Below are 20999 nucleotides of genomic sequence, written 5' to 3' on the forward strand. Positions count from 1 at the left end.
CCATAGTTAGATAAGGAGACTCCTAATGGGCCTCCTGAAAGCTGGGAGCATTTTTTTGTGTTTTGGTCCTACCTGAAATTATTAATCTGCTTGGAGCATAGCTAAAGGCATCTTCTAGTAACCTTCTCTAAAGGAAAGTGCAAAATGAACCCAAGGAAGCACACTGCAGACCTTAGATTTGTCTGCCAAGTAAGCAGTTCTGCACCTCGATTCAGAAGCAGGCAGCAAACACGGTGCATTTTCCAGACTGGAGAAGAGCCGTGAGATGGTCTGGGCAGGGAGCAATGTACATTTCTCCAGGGCTAGTGAAAGGGAAGGATTCTCTTTGATAGTACTGCAGCCATTATAGTGACCATCGCTAACATAGTGGCCCAGGTTAATTTCCACAACCATGAATGCAAGAGAAGTGCTAGAATTAGTAGGTATCAGAATATCTTTATGCTAGGAAGCAATAGGCTTAGAGTCCTTGTGATGATCTATTGAACCTTGTCCATCCTTCAATCTGGCTAGTGATTTCTTTCACTCACCCTCTTATCCAGCACCTTCAGCCAAAGGCAGTAAAGCTTTACCATCTAAGTGAATGATAAAACTGTGACTGCGGACTATAGACACAAACGCATATACATATATACACATATTTGAATATATGTGCACATATATAACAGAGTTGGGAAGTCCTTTGGTTTATGTGGCTTCGAATATTACTTCCCAAGTGCATAGATTTTCTTTGACCAATCTGCTCAGAAAACAATTCTGAAAGCAACACAAAAGGTCCTATGGCAATTGTGTTATTTCCTGTGTGGTTTTTTTTAGTATGTGAAAGCCTTTTCTCTTCAATTCTTCTAAGCATTTTTCTCTTTAAAATGCATATGTGTGTGTGTGTATATATATATATATATATATATATATATATATATATTTTTGGCTTTCTAACCTACAGGGTACATCTTTATCAGTTTCCCTCAGAGCCCCAACATCTCCTAAAATCTTGCCCTTTCTGGAGAACAAGGTTCAAAGAAAACTGGCTATTTCACTTTGTGGCCTTCCCCCCCTCCCCCCCCCTCCCTCCCCCCCCGACCCAAAATATGATGGCTCCTGGGCGTGTAATAAATAACCTCCTTCCTCTCTGCCTGCCTCTCTACGCTGCGGCCAACACAAGCCGCTGAGATCTAGGCTCTCCGTTCCCCACATCTCTGTGGAACTCTGGGAAAAATAAGAAGCCGGTCTTCACCATTCAGACCGTGGTTACGTGATCAGTGTTCTCTTGGATCTCGATGCACTCGATCTCTTCGCGTTCCTTCCTTTTGGCCCGTTTCTTTTTCTTGTGATGCTTTTTGGAGGGAGGAAAGAAAGTTAGGAACACGGGTAAGATGACAAAACAGTGCAGCAGGGTGCAGCCACCAGTGAGCAGCAAGCATTTGAACAGTGTGAAGGTCAAGTTTGAAGGCACAAAAAGGAGGGGGACCAACCCAATAAGGAAAGTAGTTATGTTCTGCAAAATGGCTGTCCCGTGCTCTTGCAGGGAGTTTTTAATACACTGAGTCCGGGTGTGCTCGGTCGCTAATACGAATGTGTAAAGCAGGGGTGCACAGTGATCCATGGCAAAATTTAAAGTGTAGATAAGGCACAAGATAGAAATGCAATCCATGTCAACCTTCCACAGCGTCATCAAGCCCAGGACTCCCAGTTCTATGGAGGTGATGCTGAGGATGAGCCAGAAGTTTCCCAGGGGATGGATCACCAGGAAAAAGGTCAACACCAACACCACCAGGACCCCAAAGCCCGAGATGAGGACTGGCATTGTGACCGATAAGCCGTATTGGTCCATGAACACAAAGGAAGGATTGAAGACAATGAACCTGATGCTCTGCAACAGGGAAAGGGGCCTTAGCTTTTCCAGCAGCTCAATGACTTCCTTCTGCTTGTTCTCGCTCGTCCTCGCTACCAGGTAGATCCGCGAGGCGATGATGTCGCTCTCGTCTCCGGCCTTAGAGAAGATGATGTCGTTGCGGAAGTGCTGGAACTCCGGTTTCTTCAAGAAGGTGTTCTGCAGCACGCCGATGAAGTCGCTTCTGTTGCTGGCGCTGATGTTGCCGGCCCTCAGGAACTGATAGAACTGCTCGATCCAGGACACCGTGTGAAACCCGCTGCAGAGTTTCTTCAGATCCTCTTGCACGGTGCCATTCCAGTACTCGAGCGGCTCATAGACGTAGAAGCCGATCACCGGGCTGTAGTTGCTGAAGTACTTTTGCTGGGCGACTGCATAGGAGACGCTTGGGGAATCGCTGGCGAGGAGGTTGATGATGTTGGCCCCGTCGCTGATCTGCAAGCACCCCATGAAGGAGAAGGAGGCATAGATGAGATAGAGGATGACCACAAAGGGCTTCACATAGATGTTGGTGATCCATTCGTTGTAGTGCTCACGGAGGAAATGCTGGATGAAATGGTTCTGGTAGGGGCTGGTCTCGTGATGGGAGGTCTGCTGACGCCCGTCACTCATCATGGCTTGGAACCAAACAGGCTTCTGGTCCAGGTACTCAGGGGAAGGAATCTTGCAGCAGAAGATGCTATGGTAACGGTTCTGCTCCAATTGGCCGGCAAAGACCAGGCAAGACCCAAAGAAGGAGAAGATGTAGAAGTAGTTCAACAGGATAGACACGCACATGTTCTGGCAGAAGACTTTGACGGCCTCGATGTTGGTGAACGGGCTGGCTCCCATGCCAAAGGTGATGAAGTACAGGCAGCTGGTCATTGTGTAAGTGACCATGACATCCGAATAGGCATCTGCCACCCTGTCCTTGAATTGCAGGTTCTCCCTGGTCCTCCGCCATCCAGACAGAAGCTCAAATATCCCTTTAGTTCCGTGACCTAAAAGCATCAATTAAAAAAAAATACAAATACCCCTTTAGTTCCGTGACCTAAAAACTTCAATAAAAACAGATACGTATATGTGAATAGATCTTCCTACTTACCAGCCCCAGAACATTCAAATGAGGTCAATCACTCAAGAGCTCTTGGCTTTTCAGTGCTTGTCGCTTTTAAATACTTAATATACAGCGACAGATTCAAGGCTACTGCAATCAGTTTCCATTCATTCATATGCATTTTTTGGAGTGCTTACTGTATGCAGTTCACTGTACTAAGTACTTGGGAGATGAGGACATCAAGGAAGGCGGTTGGGGAAACCATAGAGGGCCTGGGTTGCTGATCCAGGGCAGCACATAGCCTGGGGTTCAGAAGCTTAATCTCCATTTAACAGATAAGGCTCACAGAAGTTAAGTGACAAGCCCAAGGTCACACAGCAGACAAGTGGCAGAGTCGGGACTAGATCCCTGCTCCATCTGACTCCCAAGCTCATACTCTACCCCCCTAGTCCATGCTGCTTCTCCTCCCATCCACCTCCTTCCCCGGAATGTCTTTTCCATCACTGCGTGTAGGGAGTGGGATGCCCAGGTCACTTCTGGGCTAATCAGTCAATTCACGGTACTTACTGAGAACTTACTATAATAATAATAATAATAATGATGATGGCATTTGTTAAGCGCTTACTATGTGCCAAGCACTGTTCTAAGTGCTGGGGGGGATACAAGGTAATCAGTTTGTCCCACATGGGGCTCACAGTCTTAATCTCCATTTTACAGATGAGGTAACTGAGGCACAGAGAAGTCAAGTGACTTGCCCAAAGTCATACAGCTGACAATTGGCAGAGCTGGGATTTGAACTCATGACCTCTGACTCCAAAGCCCGGGCTCTTTCCACTGAGCCACACTGCTTCTCTATGTGCAGAACACTGTGCTAAACACTTGGGCAGGTATCAGGCAACAGTGTTGGTAGACACGTTCCCTGATGGCAAGGAGTTTACAATCTAATGCAGGGTCCTTTTCAGCAAGAAACACTAGAACTGCCTTTCCCTGAGATTTGACCAGCAGAAGACAGGGCATAAACCAGTTATTGAGGTTGGCCCATCTGATGATGCTGCATTCCTTACTTTCTTCAGAAATCTGGAAATTATAGGAACATTCTAAATGTCTTGCAACTTAATTGTTCATTTTTGAATGACTGGAGACATTGGGCCTGACCACATAGCACACCGGGACAATGAGATTTTCATCAGCAGTAACTCACTGGATTGCCAAACGCAATAAAGTACACCAGCCAACATCTAGACAAGTAGGGGTTTAGGCCTCCAATTGATACCCAAACTGCTTTTGCTATTGAGAAGCAAAGTGGAAGCAATTTTGAGCAGTCAGTTTTTGTTCTTGCTACCTCCTATATCTCTCATGCTTCTCTGAAGGAGAATTTAGAGGAGCAAGGAAAGGGTAAAGGCTGAAGCTGCCAGATCCCTTCATAACAAATAATTCTACAACTCACCTCTTTCCCTTCCATTGGAGCTGAAAGAGATGGCTCGGGAATGGACAACTTTCCAAGAGTTATCATTATCTTCAGTGTGCCTCTACTCTTCACAGCATGGAGTCAGATGGGCCTGGGTTCTAATGGTGGCTCTGCCACCTATCTTCTCTGTGACCTTGGAAAAGTCACTTTGCTACCCTGTGCCTTACTTTCCTCATCTGTAAAATGGGGATATTTGTTTTCCCTCCTCCTTTTGACTGTGAGCCCTGTGTGAGACAGGGACTGTGTCTGACCTGATTATTTTGTATCTTCCCCATTCATTATTACAGTGCTTGGCACATTGTAAGCATTTAAATACTATTATTTTTATTATTACAATTATCGTTGATAATAAAGCTGCTACCTCTTATTCTGCTGCTTCTTGTTGACCTCAAATTCTGCACTGGAATCTTCTCTGCAAATGGATTCCAATTGCTCTTAGGCTACTCTCCAAGAAGACCATTAGGAATCACATCTGACTTGAGAACAAAATGACATCACCCACAATGGAAAATGGAAAATCCACTTCCTACCATTAAGGTAATAGAATGATCTGCTGTACTTTCTGCAAATGAGAAGGGGTGAGGGCAGAACTGCAGCTTTCCATGTTTTTGTTTTCTTAATTTAACATTCATTCACGGGAATTTTCCCCATGAACAATGATCCTCTTAAGGAAAATCCCCAAGAATTACAATTAAACATGCAGAAAAAACAAAAGACAGGAGGCATGGCTAGCCCCAAGTCTGCAGTCATCTGAGGACCTAAAGAAGCATCGTGACATGAAGGCAGAGCACACATATTATTCATTCATTCATTCAATCATAATTATTGAGCGCTTACTGTGTGCAGAGCACTGTACTAAGCACTTGGGAAGTACAAGTGGGCAACATATAGAGACGGTCCCTACCCAACAACGGGCTCCCTGTCTAGAAGGGGGAGATAGACAACAAAACAAAACATGTAGACAGGTGTCAAAATCGTCAAACAGAATTATAACTATACGCACATCATTAACAAAATAACTAGAATAGCAAATATGTACAAGTAAAATAGAGTAATAATATATCTGTACAAATATATACAAGTGCTGTGGGGAGGGAAAGAGAAAAAGGGGGCTCAGTCTGGGAAGGCCTCCTGGAGGAGGTGAGCTCATCACTCGTCTCTGCCTACACCTTCCATTCAAGCTGCTGGTTTTCATCTTTAAATTTCAAAGTGATTTGGGGGACATTTTAGAGGCTCTCTCCCTCTCCTGGGTCACCACTACTGATGCTGAGAACTCCTGAAAAGTTCTCTCACTTTGTATTTCTTGAGCCAAGGGCAGAGAGCTTGCTGTCCTTAAAGGGCCAACTCCCCTGGAGCTCAAAACTCCAGTGCTTGAATGCACAGTGCATCTGGTCATGGTGCCAGCCCCATCTGTTCCATTAAGCAAATGCCTGAACAATGTGGTGAATCAACATGGTTGAGAAGTCGCAAATGAATTTAATTATTGGGTCTCTGAGGTGAATGGTGCCCAGAGAGTCAACTCACTCATTCAATCAACCTTCCCGAGGAGTTGTTTGAAATGACAGTGGATTGTGAAATAATTAGGCTGCAAAATACTTGAGGGCAGGGATTTTTTTTTATAACTCCTCCAAGCGCTGGGTCCAGAATTAGCTTTAATTCTTTTGTTCTGACGACTTGACACCTGTCCACATGTTTTGTTTTGTTGCCTGTCTCCCTTTCACATCTGACAGACCACTACACTACCTCTTCAAAGCCCTATTAAATTGCCATCTCCTCCAGGAAGCTTTTCCAAACTTATCTCTCCTCTCACCACTCGAGTACCACCAAGCCCTTGGGTGTCACAGGGTAACTCCTGGGAGAAGCAGTGTGGCCTAGTTAATTGAGCACAGGGAAGGGGGTCAGAAGGACCTCGGTTCTAATTCCAGCTCCTCCACCTCTCTTCCATGTGACCTTGGGCAAGTTGCCTTAAGTCTCTTTACCTCAGTTACCTCATCTGTAAAATGGGAATTAAGACTGTGAGCTCCAAGTGGGACAAGGACTGTGTCCAATTAGTTTGTATCTGCTCCAGTGCTTAGGACACTGCCTGGCATAGAGTAAGTGCTTAACAAATTACATTAAAAAAAAACCCCACTCTCACCCCCACACCAGTGAACATATCTTTATACTACCTAAAATGCGTCTTTCTACATTCGCTAGAAGAAAAGTGACTGCCTGTTTCTCTTACCAAGACCAGCCAACAGTAACTTTTTATCTTAATAACACACAGAAGGCATGGCTAACAGAAGCCCAAAAGTGCAATCTGTAATTGCACTTGCTTCAGAAACTTCCCTCTCTGATCTCTGCCTTGTCACATTGCCTGGTGGCACTGTTTAAAGTTGTTATTCTTTTCAGAAACAGTCTACTTGCACCAATTTGTGGAAATCATTCCTTTCTCGGCTGGTGTTGAATAGTTTGGGTTACTGCCAGCAGATTATTTGCATGAAGTCATTGATTAAATCTCAGTTCCACTCTTGTTTTTTTAATGGTATTTGTTAAGCACTTCCTATGCATCATTCATTCAGTCAGTCATATTTATTGAGCGCTTTCTGTGTGCAGAGCACTGTACTAAGTGCTTGGGAAGTACAAGTTGGCAACATATAGAGATGGTCCTACCCAACAATGGGCTCACAGTCTAGAAGGGGGAGACAGACAACAAAACAAAACATGTAGACAGGTGTCCAAATCTTCAGAATAAATAGAATTATAGCTATATGCACATCAACAAAATAAATAGAATAGTAAATATGTACAAGTAAAATAGAGTAATAAATCTGTACATATATACAAGTGCTGTGGGGAGGGGAAGGAGGTAGGGTTGGGGGGTGGGGAGGAGGAGAGGAAAAAGGGGGCTCAGTCTGGGAAGGCCTGCTGGAGGAGGGGAGCTCTCAGTAGAGTTTTGAACACCGTTCCAAGTGCTGGGTTAGGTGTAGGTCAACTAGGTTAGATACAGTCCCTGTCCCTGTGGGGCTTGTAGTCTAAGAAGGAGGGAGATTAGCTATTGAATCCCCACTCTATAATTGAGGAAACAGGCACAGAGAAATCAAGTGACTGTGTCCAACCCAATTACCTTGTAACTGCCCCAGCATTTACTACGGTGCCTGGTACAAAGTAAGAGCTTAACAAATATTATTATTGTTATTAATAATAATTATAAATCCAGAGAACAACTGGCTAATATGGATGAAAAAGACCTCAATGGCTACTATGGCAGCTACACTGGTAAACCCCTTATGGGGCCATGATGCTATGGCACTGTGCCAGTTCTAGTCTGAAGCCACTTTGGCCATGAATGGGTTTTGTCTTTTGTACACAGAATTCCTGTCTGCCCTTTACAATATGCTGCCCACCTGCCCCTTTTGGTGTCAGTTGCCCTAGTGGAAAGAGTAGTGTGACCCAAGGGAAGAAGTGTGGCCTAGTGGAATTGCATGGGCCTGGGCATCAGAAAACCTGGCTTCTATTCCCAGCCCTGCCAACTGTTTGCTGTGTGACTTTGGGCAACTTTCTTAACTTCTCTGTGCCTCAGTTTCCTCAACAGTACAATGGGGATTCAATACTTGTTCTCTGTCCTACTTAGAGGAGAACAGAGAAGCAGAATGGACTTAGGTTCTATCCTGGTTCTGCTGATAGTTTGCCATTTGACCACGGGGAAATCACTTAGCTTCTCTGTGCCTCAGTTTCCTCAATGGTAAAATGGGGATTCAATACCCATTCCCCCTCCCACTTAAATTGTAGCCCCAAGTGGGACATGGATTATGTCCTACCTGATTGATTATCTACCCCAGGTATTTAGAAAAGTGCTTGGCACATAGTAAGAGCTCAACAAATAACATTAACAACAAACAAAAACATGAGAGTCCAGGGCCGAGAGAACGAGAGTGGCACTGGGCAAATCACCAGCACTAGAATCATTCCTCTGTACAGGTTCCAGTTCCCAAATTCTTGGTGACTGGATTAAGGATCATGGAGCAATCTCAACTAATACACCCAATCCAATTATATTTTGTACTCCCTGAGGATGGGGAACATTTGTCTGACTCTTTGTGATCTTCCAAGGGAGTAATACAATGCTTCATATCAGGTAAGGTGCTCAAAAATTTGATTTAATGATGCTGTCCATTAGACTGATTGTTATCATTCTGTGAACTTGAGGCCAGCCTCCCTCAGCACAGCTTGAGAAAGCTCCCGACTGGCGATTAGCTCCTGGAAGGTCCTTGGGTCTCAGTTTACCCTTTTTAGTTTGAAGAAAGTCAACGTTTTCTTCTCCCTCAACTGATTGCATCTAGATCACACATTGGAGAGCTGCCTAAAACCTACTTAAGTGCCTCCCCATCAGAAGCTTGCTATGTTTTTACAAGCTATGGTGCTTTTTGTGACCCCAATATTAGAACAGGGATAGCTACATAGCAATCAGGCAATCAATCATATTTATTGCATGCTTATAATATGCAGAGCACTGTACTAAGCTCTTGGGAGAGAACAATATAACAATACAACAGAGTTGGTAGACCCAGTCTCTGTCTGCAAACAGCTTACAGTCTAGAGGGGATAGCAGATAAATTCCAGGGGTCAGAATCCTTCTTGATTAAAGATTCCTGGGCCAAAGAGATATTTAACTTGTAGTCTGAGGGATTTTGCCCAAGTCGGCAGGTGGGAAGTAGGAGGCCGTTGGAACTGGAAGAGACTGTATGGAAGAGAGCATGGAAGAGAGTGGGAGCAGGAACATATGGGACCAAAGGAGAACAGTTTGGCTAGAGCAAAGGGAATGAGCAGAGAACAAAGGGAGAAGATGGAGAGTTGCATTTTGGGGAGGGTGGACTGGCGGAGAGCCCGGTGGCCAATAGGAGCAAAGAGCTCCTACCACGTGACTGAGCATATGGGCGAGGGGAGATGTGTCACTGTCACATGAATAGCATGTACGAGCCATGTGCCTGGGAGGGAAGAAGTGCTGAAGTTTGGTGAATAAACTTGAACTGCAGGAGAAAAAGACAAACAAGATTTTTGGCATCAGAAGCTCCGGCCCGGCTGATTTGAAGCCCACATCGCATCTGCGGGTCTGAATTCAGCTTATGAGTTCTTAACAGCTCACAGTCCTCCCTTTCCCTACCTGAAAAGCCTGGGAAGCAGGGAGCAACTACCACTGCTCATTTAACATTCCTGCACCCCTTTAGAAATGTAAAATGCCTAATAATCAATCAGTGATAGTTATTGAGTCCTTACTATGTGCACAGCACTAAACTTAGCACTTGGGAGAGTACAAATTCAGAGCTGGTAGACATGTTCCCCGCCCACAGTGACCTTACATTCTAGACAGGGAGACAGAAACTAATCAAAATAAAATGTAGATATGTACGGCAGTGCTATGGGGCTGAGGGAAAGGGGGAGTACCAAGGGTCCCAAAGGTATTAATTTCAGTTCTACAAAAATAGCTGGTTTTGTTATTAGAAAACATAGTTGAGCATGAAAGAGGCAACACTTAGATGTAAAACCCTCATTTCTCCACCCTATTCACCTTCCTCTCTGCATCTCCTAGGGACTTGGGACTGTATTCCTTAAGCACTTTGATGCCCTACAGCAATGATGTAGAGATCGTTATCTTTGATGCTTCCTCTATTGGTAATTTATTTTAATGTTTGTCTCCCTGACTAGATTGTACGCTCCTCGGTGGCGGGGATCAGGTCGACTACCTCTGTTGTATTGTACTCTTCCAAGTGCTCAGTATCCATCGATGGTATTGACTGAGTGTTTACATGTGCAGAGGACTGTACTAAGCACTTGGGAGAGTACAGTACCATGGAGTTGGTGGATCTGTTCCCTGACCACAGTGAAAAGATCCGTTATTGTTTCCAGATACCACAATTTCCAGGTATTACTGTCCAACTACAAACTAATTGAGTCTGGTTCACTGCCTCTGTATTATCAGGGTAAACTTTTATTTCTGGTATAGACAGCTGGTACACAGTGGAGAACAAGCATGTTTCCAAAAGTCATCTATAAGACAATATGCGGGGTGGGGTCATAGAGGGACAGAGAGAAAAGGAACATAGAAATAGAAGAGAGGTTTTTTTTTAGCTTTTCTTCATGTTCCACATGAACAAAACCAAAATAACTGCTTGTACCTTTCTTGAGTCACACATATACTTTTATGGACTGATATAAAACCACCTTTACCTCCAAAAGGTCAAAATAAACCTGCTCAAAATGGGCTTTGTAAAAATAAATCTTGTCTCATCAGTTTTAAGTTTCCCTAGACTAGGGAGTACAAGAAAGTTAATGCTTGATTTTTGGAAACCTTCCAAGTGCTCAGTACAGTGCTCTGCATGCAAAAGCAGTCAATAAAGACCACTGATTGATTAATGGATAAAACATTTACACCTGGTTCTGGTGAGGGCCAGCCTGAACAGCTGCAATCCCAGAGCTCTGGAGTCTCACAGACTTGGTTGGATCCAATCCTGGAATCCTCCTGATCATGCAATGGAGTCTGCTTTTCTCCAACAAAAGGCAAAAATCCCAGTGGTATGTTGTACTCACCCAAACATTCAGTATAGTGCTTTGCACATAATAAGCGCTCAATAAATATGATTGATTGGTGAATACGGACCTCTCAGACCTCCTTCCCTAGGCAGAAGGGCAGGCAGTTAATCTGGCAGGAGGAAGGGACATTTGCCTCCAAAGTGAAAAGCGGTGAGGAGAGAGAGAAGGTTTACGAGGCAGGAAACTTCTGCCGATCTGAGCAAATCCTCAGTCCTCTGGGGGTGTTGTCAGCATTCCCATAGCATTACACCCTGGGACTTAGGGAATGGGGATCCTCAGTTGTACCAGAATCAGCTTCAGAGCTGGCCATGAGCCCCATCGGGTGAAGGTGCAGTGGCCGGAGTGATTGGGCTAGACCTCCACATCTGACTGACAGGCCACATTTCACCTGACCTTTTCTCTCACCCCTCAGAGTCAAAGCAGGCTAGAAGAGGGCTGGCAGTGATTCTGCCCCATGGGACACTCCCCCAATTCCAGACTAGACCATTGCTGGGTTGGCTGCCTCCATAAAAAAGCCATCGTGGGGCAGGAGGCCAGGGCAGGGGAAGAGGAATGAGAGGTGAGGTTTAACAGGCAGAAGTGACTGTCCTCTATCCCAGATGACTTCTAACTCTGGGCCTTCCCCAGGCAACAAGTGAAGCAGTTTGTGGGTCTAATCAGGACCATGGGTCTTGTTATTCCTTCCCCAATGTAAACACAATTTCTGTCTCCTCCTCATCTTCCTCTACCTCTTCCTCCTCCTTCTCCCCTACCTCTTCCTCATTTTCTCCTATCTCTCCTTCATTCTCCTCCTCATCTTCCAGAGTTGGTAGATATGTTCCTAGTCCACAAGAAATGAATGCTGCCTTAGATCATTGCTTGTAACCACTGTGATTCTGTTTTGGTGCCAAAACCTTAGCAGGGGATAAAGACATTCAGGCCCCCACTGATGGAGAGATACGAAATTAAACTGGGCATTTGTTTCTACTAAAGAACAGAGTAGAGGTGTCATTCATTCATTCATTCATTCAATTGTATTTATTGAGTGCTTACTGCGTGCAGAGCACTGTACTAAGTGCTTGGAAAGTACAATTCACAAGCTAGTCCCAGGAGGAGCATTCTATGTGATGGGGTAGTTTAGATCCTGACAATAATGAGAAGCAGAATGTTCCAGGACAACTGGGACAGGTTTTAGGATGAGACAAATAGGTTACTATTATTATTAATAATAATATTTGTTAAGCACTATGTGTCAAGAACGGTTCTTAGCTCTAGGGTAGATACAAGCTAACCAGATTGGACACCATCCCTGTCTCACATGGGCTTTACAGTCTTCAACTCCATTTTACAAATGAGATAACTGAGGCAGAGAGAAGTGAAGTGACTTGAACAAGGTCATACAGGAGACAAGTGGCAGAGCCAGAATTAGAACCCAGGTCCTTCTGACTCCCGGGCCCATGCTCTATCCATCAGTCCAGGCTTTGGGCTATTGGCTCAAAGATGATTTTATCTGGACTCGGTTGTGAAATCATAGCCAGGCAGGTGAGCTAAGACTGAAAAGGAAATGGAGGCAGATGTACAGGTGACTGTTGAGGACGATGATGCAATCTGTCTCATCTAATAAAAACAGGCATTTCCATGATATCAATTAGCCCCATAAGAGGAGCATCAGAATGAAACCTCTTTCCATAGAGTTCCACCAGGGAAAGAAGAAAATCACTCAGGACTAGCTCAACTTTCAGGTAGCTGTGCTGAAAGCGGCAAGGCTAGCCTGTAAAGTTGCCAAGGCAATATTAGATACTTATGACTATCATCATCGTCTTTGTTATCCACTTCATTTTAGAGAACACATCCATTCTCATTCAGCATCAGGTCTAGGCAGAGAAAGCGGGAAATAGGGAGCAGTTTGATTAAAATAAGACAACTGAAAAATAGAGGGATTAGATTCACTATACTAATAAAAGCAATGAAGTAAAACCAACATAAATGTCCTTTGATGTTTTCCTTTCTAAGGACTTTGCAAAGGTAGGGTAGCTCAGATGAATCTGGAATCCACGGTAGCCGGTTAATCTTTCTACCTCTGCTATCCTCGTGGAAAACTACTAATCATAATGAATTGTGATATTTGTTTAGCATTTATTCTGTGCCAACCACTGTACTTTAGTTTACTCTGGGATTAGATATAAATTCATCAGGTCAGACACATCCCCTCTTCTACATAGAGCTCAGAGCCTAGAGGAGCAGGATAACAGAAATTTAATCCCCTTCTTGCAGATGAAGAAACAGGCATAGAGAGGTTTTTTTATGGTATTTTTAAAGTACTTACTATGTGCCAGGGACTGTACCTAAAAGCTGGGGTAGATACAAGTTAATCAGTTTGGAAGCTGTCCATGTCCCACACAGAGTTCACTCTCTTAGTCACCATTTTACAGATGAGGTAACTGAGGCACTGGGACATTAAATGACTGCCCAAGGTCACACAGTAGACAAGTGGCAGAGCCAGAATTAGAACGCAGGTTCTCCTGACGCTCAGGCCCATGCTCTATCTACTAGGCCATGCTGCTTTCCAGTATTGTGGTCTCACTGTATTGGCATCTCATAGAAAGAAAGGACCTGGAGTATGTTTCTGCCCTGTTTAGATCCAGAAATAGCCCTGGTTCTTTGTGATATGAATCGATCTAGAAACAACACATTTAAATCACTTACGTCGACTAGTGGCAGCTACATCCAGTTTCTCTTTCTCCTCTCCTTCTTCTAGTAGCAATAATAATACTTATGGTATTTGTCAAGTACTTACTATATGACAGGCACTGTACTAAACGCTGGGATAGATACCAGATAATTGGGTTGGACACAGTCCCTGTCCCACACAGAGCTCACATGGTGCCCCCACATGTCTGCTGTGTGACCTTGGGCAAGTCACTTAACTTCTCTGAGCCTCAGTTATCTCATCTGTAGAATGGGGATTAAGACTGTGAGCCCCACGTGGGACAACATGAGCACCTTGTATCCCCCCAGCACTCAGAACAGTGCTTTGCACATAGTAAGCGCTTAACAAATGCCATTATTATTATTAAGCCCCCATTTTACAGATAAGGTAACTGAGGCCCAGGGAAGGTCACCCAGCAAGCAAGTGGCAGAGCCAGAGCTAGAACCCAGGTCCTTTTGATTCCCAGGCCCGGACTCTATCCACTAGACCACACTGTTACTCCTGTAATATTAGCATTTATTAAGTTCTTCCTGTGAGCAAAGCGCTGTACTAAAAGCTGTATTATTTTGTGCCAGCAATTTACAGCAGAATGAATCCTGTGGATTCGCATTTTCTTTCTCCCTCAGCAATGCGGCCCCACCCTCACACAGGCTTCTCTCCAACATCTCTCTCTTTTGGTTCATTTACCGCAGCCCACACAATTCTTCTCCTGCTCTCCTAGAAGTCAGAATATTTTTTAACAACTCCTCATGTCTCCTGTCCTCCCCAGGGAGCATGTCAGTGGTAGAACCTCTGTTCCCAAAGTATCCCCCGCTCCCTAAAATCTTAAATAAACTCCCTCGCATTTAGCCAGTTTTCAAGTCTCATTAATAGCTCGTTAATATGCATGAACCTAATCAGAAGCAGTAAGCCCAACAGGAAATAATTAGGCCCGTGGCACACACTACCTTGCTCTAATCGCACATGGAAAATACCTCCCTCCAAGGCATCAATTTCCGACCTGGTTAATTGTCCAATACTTGGGTATTTGACTTGCAATATTTATTCATCTCAGTATGCTCAAGGCTGGCAAAGCGGCTAGATATTGTTTACTTCCTCAGTCTCCACCTCAAACGTCTGATGGCATCTGTAGCAGATGAGAAAGCCCTCCCCGGAATAGAAAGTGCACCAGTCTGACATTCCCTTCCCCCAGCCCTCTGCAATCCTTGGGTGAAAGAGGGTGAATATATTACATGGATAGAGGAGCCCAAGTCTGGGAATTTTTTTGTGCATGTCTATGAGTGGGTGGCTGCTAAGGGGAGGTCTTTTTCATTTGCAAAAAGCTTGCATTTGCTGTAGAAACTCTTCCTACCTGCCTAATACTTCAGCTTTCTGAATCTTAGATTTCAGAGGTGACAGAGAGTATGTGTTTCTGTGCGCGTGTACCTTATGAGATCCTAAGCCATGTTGATGAAATGTATTTATTTATGTTACTACTACTAATAACAATTATGGCATTTAAGTGTTTACTATGTGTCAGCCGCTGCACTAAGTGCTAGTGTGGATAGAAGCAAATCAGGTTGGACACAGTCCTTGTCCTATATGGAACTCACAGTTTTACAGATGAGGTAACTGAGGCACAGAGAAGCAACTTGTCCAGGGTCACACGGCACACATATGGCAGAGCTAGATTTAGAACTCAGGTCCTGCGACTCCTAGGCCTGTGCTCTTTCCTTTAGGCTACTCTGCAACTTGCTGTCTCTATATGTTGCCGCCGTACTTCCCAAGCGCTTAGTACAGTGCTCTGCACACAGTAAGCGCTCAATAAATACGATTGAATGAATGAATGAGTAGGGAGATCCTACTCCCTCTCTCTTCTCCATCACCCTTGTACCCAATGCTTAGAACAGTGCTTTGCACATAGTAAGTGCTTAATACCATTATTATTATTATTATTATTGGATTTTATTCTTTATTCAACCCACCCTCAGCCCCATGGCACTTCCATACATATCTGTAATTTATTTTGATGACTGTCCCCCCCTCTAGACTGTAAGCTCCTTGTGGGCAGGGAACATGTCTACCACATGTTATGTTGTACTTTCCCAAGCACTGGTACAGTGCTCTGCACAAAGTAAGTGTTCAATAAATGTGATTATTTAATTGATTGGTTAAGATTGCCATGATGCTGCTTAGGGAGAGTAAATGATCTCTGATTACTACCACTATTCAGCACAACACTTGGCACAAGGTATGCACTTAAATACTACTATTACAATTATTATTATTATTATTATTTCCTGATTGAACAGCCAAAGACCCCACCATCCAAGCCAGTCAGTCACCCAACAGACCTAAGTTCACCTGGGCTACTGAACTTCTAATTCACCTTGCTCATCACTAAACCATGCTCCCCCTGGGCAGGGAATGTGTCTGCCAACCTTTCCTCACTATCCAAACTGCAACCTCATTAATTACTGATCATATCCTGCCTTATCAGTCTCACCATCAACCCCTTGCCCATGTCCTGCATCTGGCCTGGAATGCCCTCCCTCCTCAAATCCAACAGACATTATTCTCCCCACCTTCAAAGCCTTATTGAAGGCACATCTCCTCCAAGATGCCATCCCTGACATGCCCTCCTTTCCTCTTCTCCAACTGTCTTCTGTGTCACCCTGACTTGCTCCCTTTATTTATCCCCACTCCCAGCCCAACAGCACTCATGTACATATCTGTGATTAATTCATTAATATTCATGCCAGTCTCCCCCTCTAGACTGTAAGCATGTTGTGGGCAGAGAATGTGTCTGTTTATTGTTATATTGTACTCTTCCAAGTATTTAGTACAGTGCTCTGCACATTGTAAGTGCTCAATAAATGCAATTGATGATGCTGAGAAGTAGCATGACTTAGTGGATAGAGCACGGGTTTGGGAGTCAGGTCATGCATTCTAATCCCAGCCCGGCCACTTGTCTTCTGCATGAGCTCGGGCAAGTCATTTAACTGTTCCATGCCTCAGTTACTTCATCTGTAAAATGGGGATTAAGTCTGTGAGTCCCATGTGGGACATGGACTGTGTCCAACCTAATTAGCTTGTATCTACTCAGCACTTAGTACAGTACCTGGTACACAGAAGGAGATTAACAAATAACATAAAAAAAGAAAAAAACCAATGCTGATACTCTTTACCCTCTCTCCGATGCAGTCTGTAATTCTGTGGCAATACAGTGTGTTGAGGGCCATATATGAATTTGCTGAAATATTTCTCTTCTTCGGAGCTTAATGTTATTTAGTGGATATTGGTTAAGGAGGCCAAATACCTCTTTCATGCTAACTAGAAGCTGGGAGCATAAGTTGTCATTACTTGGTATGCCTCTGTGCTGCAGTCCTCAGTCAAAATGAAATTTCTGCGGGATGAATCCAGATAGTATTGCTTAGCAGGGAGTAAATTTCCCTGCCTCAGCACATCAGCCCAGCAATCTGGCTTCTGTGGGTGTGTGATGATTCATTAACGTCCCTTGTCTGTTTGGAACAACCGCATGGGATGTGTTATTTTCCACGGAGTTCCCTGCTGCTTCAGGGCACACAGAGAGCATACGTGGGACTTCTCAAAGAGGTGCTGAAAAGACTCTCTAACAAGGCCAACGATCTTTCTGGCTGGACAACCTGACTTCACTCCAGGCACTGAGCCGAGGCCAATATCATCCCTTTCATCTCAAGGATGGGAGTGGGTGGATTGTCTTGGGTGTTCCTTTTTGTTTTTCTTCCCCAGGTGAGGCGGGGGAGAGTAGGAAAGAAAAGAAATGATCAGTGCTGGAGAAACAGTAAATTTTTAACTTCAAAAGAGTTAGTGAGGGAGACCGGGCTGTCCTCTGGAGGCTGTATTTTTAGAAACAGCTCTCATTTTGCTGAAAAGGGAGAGATGCCCTTCTAACCTACAGTTCTATGAGGTATTCGAGTGAGGAGTAGGAATTGTTCATAAACCATAGATTTTACTTCTTTATTTTCCTCTTCTGACTACCACATGCCTCCTTAACCTGTGAAATCAGAAGTTGATGGATTTGGCTAGAAGCTATATCTCTAGTTGTTTTCAGACCTCAAAGGACAGTTTATAATTTTAATCCATGGCAAAATGTGGGGACTTACATAAAGTGGAGAGTCAGAGCACTCTACTGTTTGGGAGAGTACGATGCAACAGAGTTGGCAGATACATGTTTCCTGTCCATGAAAAGCTTACAATCTAGAGGAAACTGTCAGAAGCGTGTGGTTAATTCCCTATGGGATGGGGACCGTAGTCTGATCTGATTATCTCATATCTACCCCAGGGCTTAGAATGGTGCTTGGCACACAGTAGGTTCTTAAATACCAATTTTGTTTTTCAGCAGAACTGCCTCTGTACAGTGTTAGGCACTCATTGACTTGACTGGGAGTCTCTCCAACTAGATGGATGTGCCTCAGTCCAGTAACAAATGACTGGGGGCCAATAATCTGCAGGAAGGAATTGATTGTAGTGCTAGCGATTTGTGCTAAGCCACTTGCACTCTCACTGCATTTCATATTCGTATAGGGACAGTGGGGACACCAAGTGAATAGGAAAGCAGGGGTTCAGCACACTGCAGAATTCAGATGAACGGTGGGGTATGAGCCAATGGGATCAGCTGAACTACTAGCAAAAAGCAAAAGAAAACATCTTAGGAGGAGTCATACTGACATATTAAAAATCACAACAATATTTTCAGATAACTATCAGTTGCAGAGACCTATATGAGCCCATTGTTGTATAGGGACCGTCTCTATATGCTGCTGATTTACACTTCCCAAGCGCTTAGTACAGTGCTTTGCACACAGTAAGCACTCAAATACGATTGAATGAATGAATGAATCAACACTTTAAACCAAATTTATTTTAAAGTAATTCCTTGCACAGGGTCTGAGGAGTTTTGACAGTATAATACCCTTTCTAATCGATTCTCAGAGGTGGAGAGGAAGATGAGTCTCAAGAGGCAGAAGTGAAGGATGGAGTCAGACATGGAGCTGGATGGAGAAGGACTCAGAGATAGTACCAGTACTACTGGGAATTCTGTATTATTTGTTAAGTGTTTACTACGTGACAAGTACTACACTAAATCCTGGGGTACATTCAAGATAATCAGGTCAGATTCAGTCCCTCTCTTCCATGGGGATCTAAGTCTAAGTAGGAGGGAAAACAGGTATTGAGTCCCAATTTTACAGATGAGGAAACTGAAGCACAGAAGTGAAGTGACCTACTCAAAGTCACACAGCAGGCAACTGGCAGGGGCAGGATTAGAATCCAGGTCGTTTTTTATGGTAATGTTAAGCTTTCACCTTGTGCCAGGCACTGTTCTAAGTGCTGGGGTAGATACAAGCTAATGGGATTGGACACAGTCCAATGGAGCTCATAGTCTTAATCCCCATTTTATAGATGAAGAGAACTGAGGCACAGAGAAGTTAAGTGACTTGTCCAAACTCACACAGCAGTCAAGTGGCAGAGATGGGATTAGAACCCAGGTCCTTCTGATTCCCAGGCCCAGTTCTTCCCATTTGGCCACACTGCTTTTCAAGATGAGAAGACAGAGACTGCTGTTATGCAGCACTAAGAACATGGGCCAAAAAGCCACCTGTCTGTCAGTAAAGCATATTTATTAGCGCTTACTGTGTGCAGAGCACTGTACTAAGTGGTTGGGAGAGTGTAATATAACAGACCCATTCCCTGCCCACAGTGAGCCTGCAGTCAAGAGGGGGAGACAGACATTAATATAAATGAATACATTACAGGTATGTACATAAGTACTGTGGGATGGGGATAGGAGATGAATAAAGAGAGCAAGTCAAGGTGATGCAGAAGGGAGTGGGAGAAAGGGAAAGGAGGCCTTAATCAGGGAAGGCCTCTTGGAGGAGATATGCCTTCAGTAAGACTTTGAAGGGGGGGAGATTAATTTCTCAATGGATATGGAAAGGGAGGGCGTTCCAGGCCAGAGGCAGGACATGGGAAAATGGTCCGTGGCAAGATAGACAAGATCAAGGTACAGATCCTAAGGGAAGGCAGAACTGAGGGCTGAAACCAGTCTCCAGGGTTTACATGTTGTCTGTTCAGGATATGTTACCATTTCTGGGCTTGTTAGGTGATTGCTGAACATATTGTCTTCTATGAATGAGCATTTTGACCTGTTAGATATTTAGTTTAATAGAGGCCGTGGGGTTCCGCCACAAAGAACTCCTATTCGATTTGTGGTTCAACAATTGGAGAGTTTGGCTCGTGGTCTAAGACCTGATCCCTCTAATGCTCAGGCACTCAACCAAACTTGTGGGTCATCTCCAAGAATGCTCCTTGCCTCAAGACAGGATGGAAACTAAAGTTTGGATTACATTGTTTCTATAAAGAGCACATCCTGTAAACCACTCTTTGGAACCTGAGAAAACTGGGCTGACAGTGCAGTGAATATATTATGTAGGTCAACTACATGGCATTTTTGGTTTTCATTTGATATTTGGCTAGCAGCTTGGCTCAGTGGAAAGAGTGGGGGCTTTGGAATCAGAGGTCATGGGTTCAAATCCCGACTCCGCCAACTGTCAGCTGTGTGACTTTGGGCAAGTCACTTAACTTCTCTGTGCCTCAATTACCTCATCTGTAAAATGGGGATTAAGACTGTGAGCCCCCTGTGGGACAACCTGATCACCTTGCAACCCCCTCAGCACTTAGAACAGTGCTTTGCACACAGTAGGTGCTTAATAAATGCCATAAAAAACAACAAATGGGGCTTGTCTTTCTAAAAATGGGCAGATGACTTAAGAGCCACTGTTCTCTTCCTCTCCTTGGCTGTGTTAATTTTTCCTTTATCAATCAATCATATTTGTTGAGCACTTATTATTTGAAGAGCACTGTACTAAGCGCTTGGGAGAGTACACTATAACAGAATCAGTAGGCATGTTCCCTGCTCTTGGTCTACAATACTTGTTAATTCAAATATCTATTTATCAATAGTTTTAACAGGCTTTGGCTCAGCTCCTGTTTGTTTTGGGAAAGGAAATCTTTTAGGGGGAGACCAAAGAAAGCTGGGAACAAAGAATGAGCGGAATTCATTCCCAGGTCTAAGAAGTGCATTAAAACAATCAATTATTTTTCACGTAGCTGTTTCTTCTTACCAATTTGCAGCAATTACCCATTTTTTTTTCCTGGGGCCTCACTGCAATTCAGCATTAACCTTATCCAATAAAGACTGGTCTGCTTGAGGCGATAACTAACTTTCTTTAGCAAAAAGTCCACTTTGGTAATTTGGTGGTTAAACCTAAATGAAATGCCAAATGTATTTTATTTCCCATGTGCTCAGGTAGGAATGCATTTTGAAAGC

At 44.1% G+C, this 20999-nt stretch overlaps 1 protein-coding gene across 1 annotated transcript in view; it reads right to left on the reverse strand.

Moving 5' to 3' along the window:
* Positions 1-1234: 1234 nt before the first annotated feature.
* Positions 1235-20999, reverse strand: part of PTCHD4 (patched domain containing 4) — a 106172-nt gene continuing 86407 nt past the window's right edge. The window contains exon 3 of the mRNA XM_038751779.1: positions 1235-2868. Coding sequence (XP_038607707.1) covers positions 1235-2868 — 1634 coding nt within the window. The remainder of the gene's footprint in view (positions 2869-20999) is intronic.

Source organism: Tachyglossus aculeatus, chromosome 9 (assembly GCF_015852505.1).
Source record: "Tachyglossus aculeatus isolate mTacAcu1 chromosome 9, mTacAcu1.pri, whole genome shotgun sequence".
Taxonomy (NCBI): domain Eukaryota; kingdom Metazoa; phylum Chordata; class Mammalia; order Monotremata; family Tachyglossidae; genus Tachyglossus; species Tachyglossus aculeatus.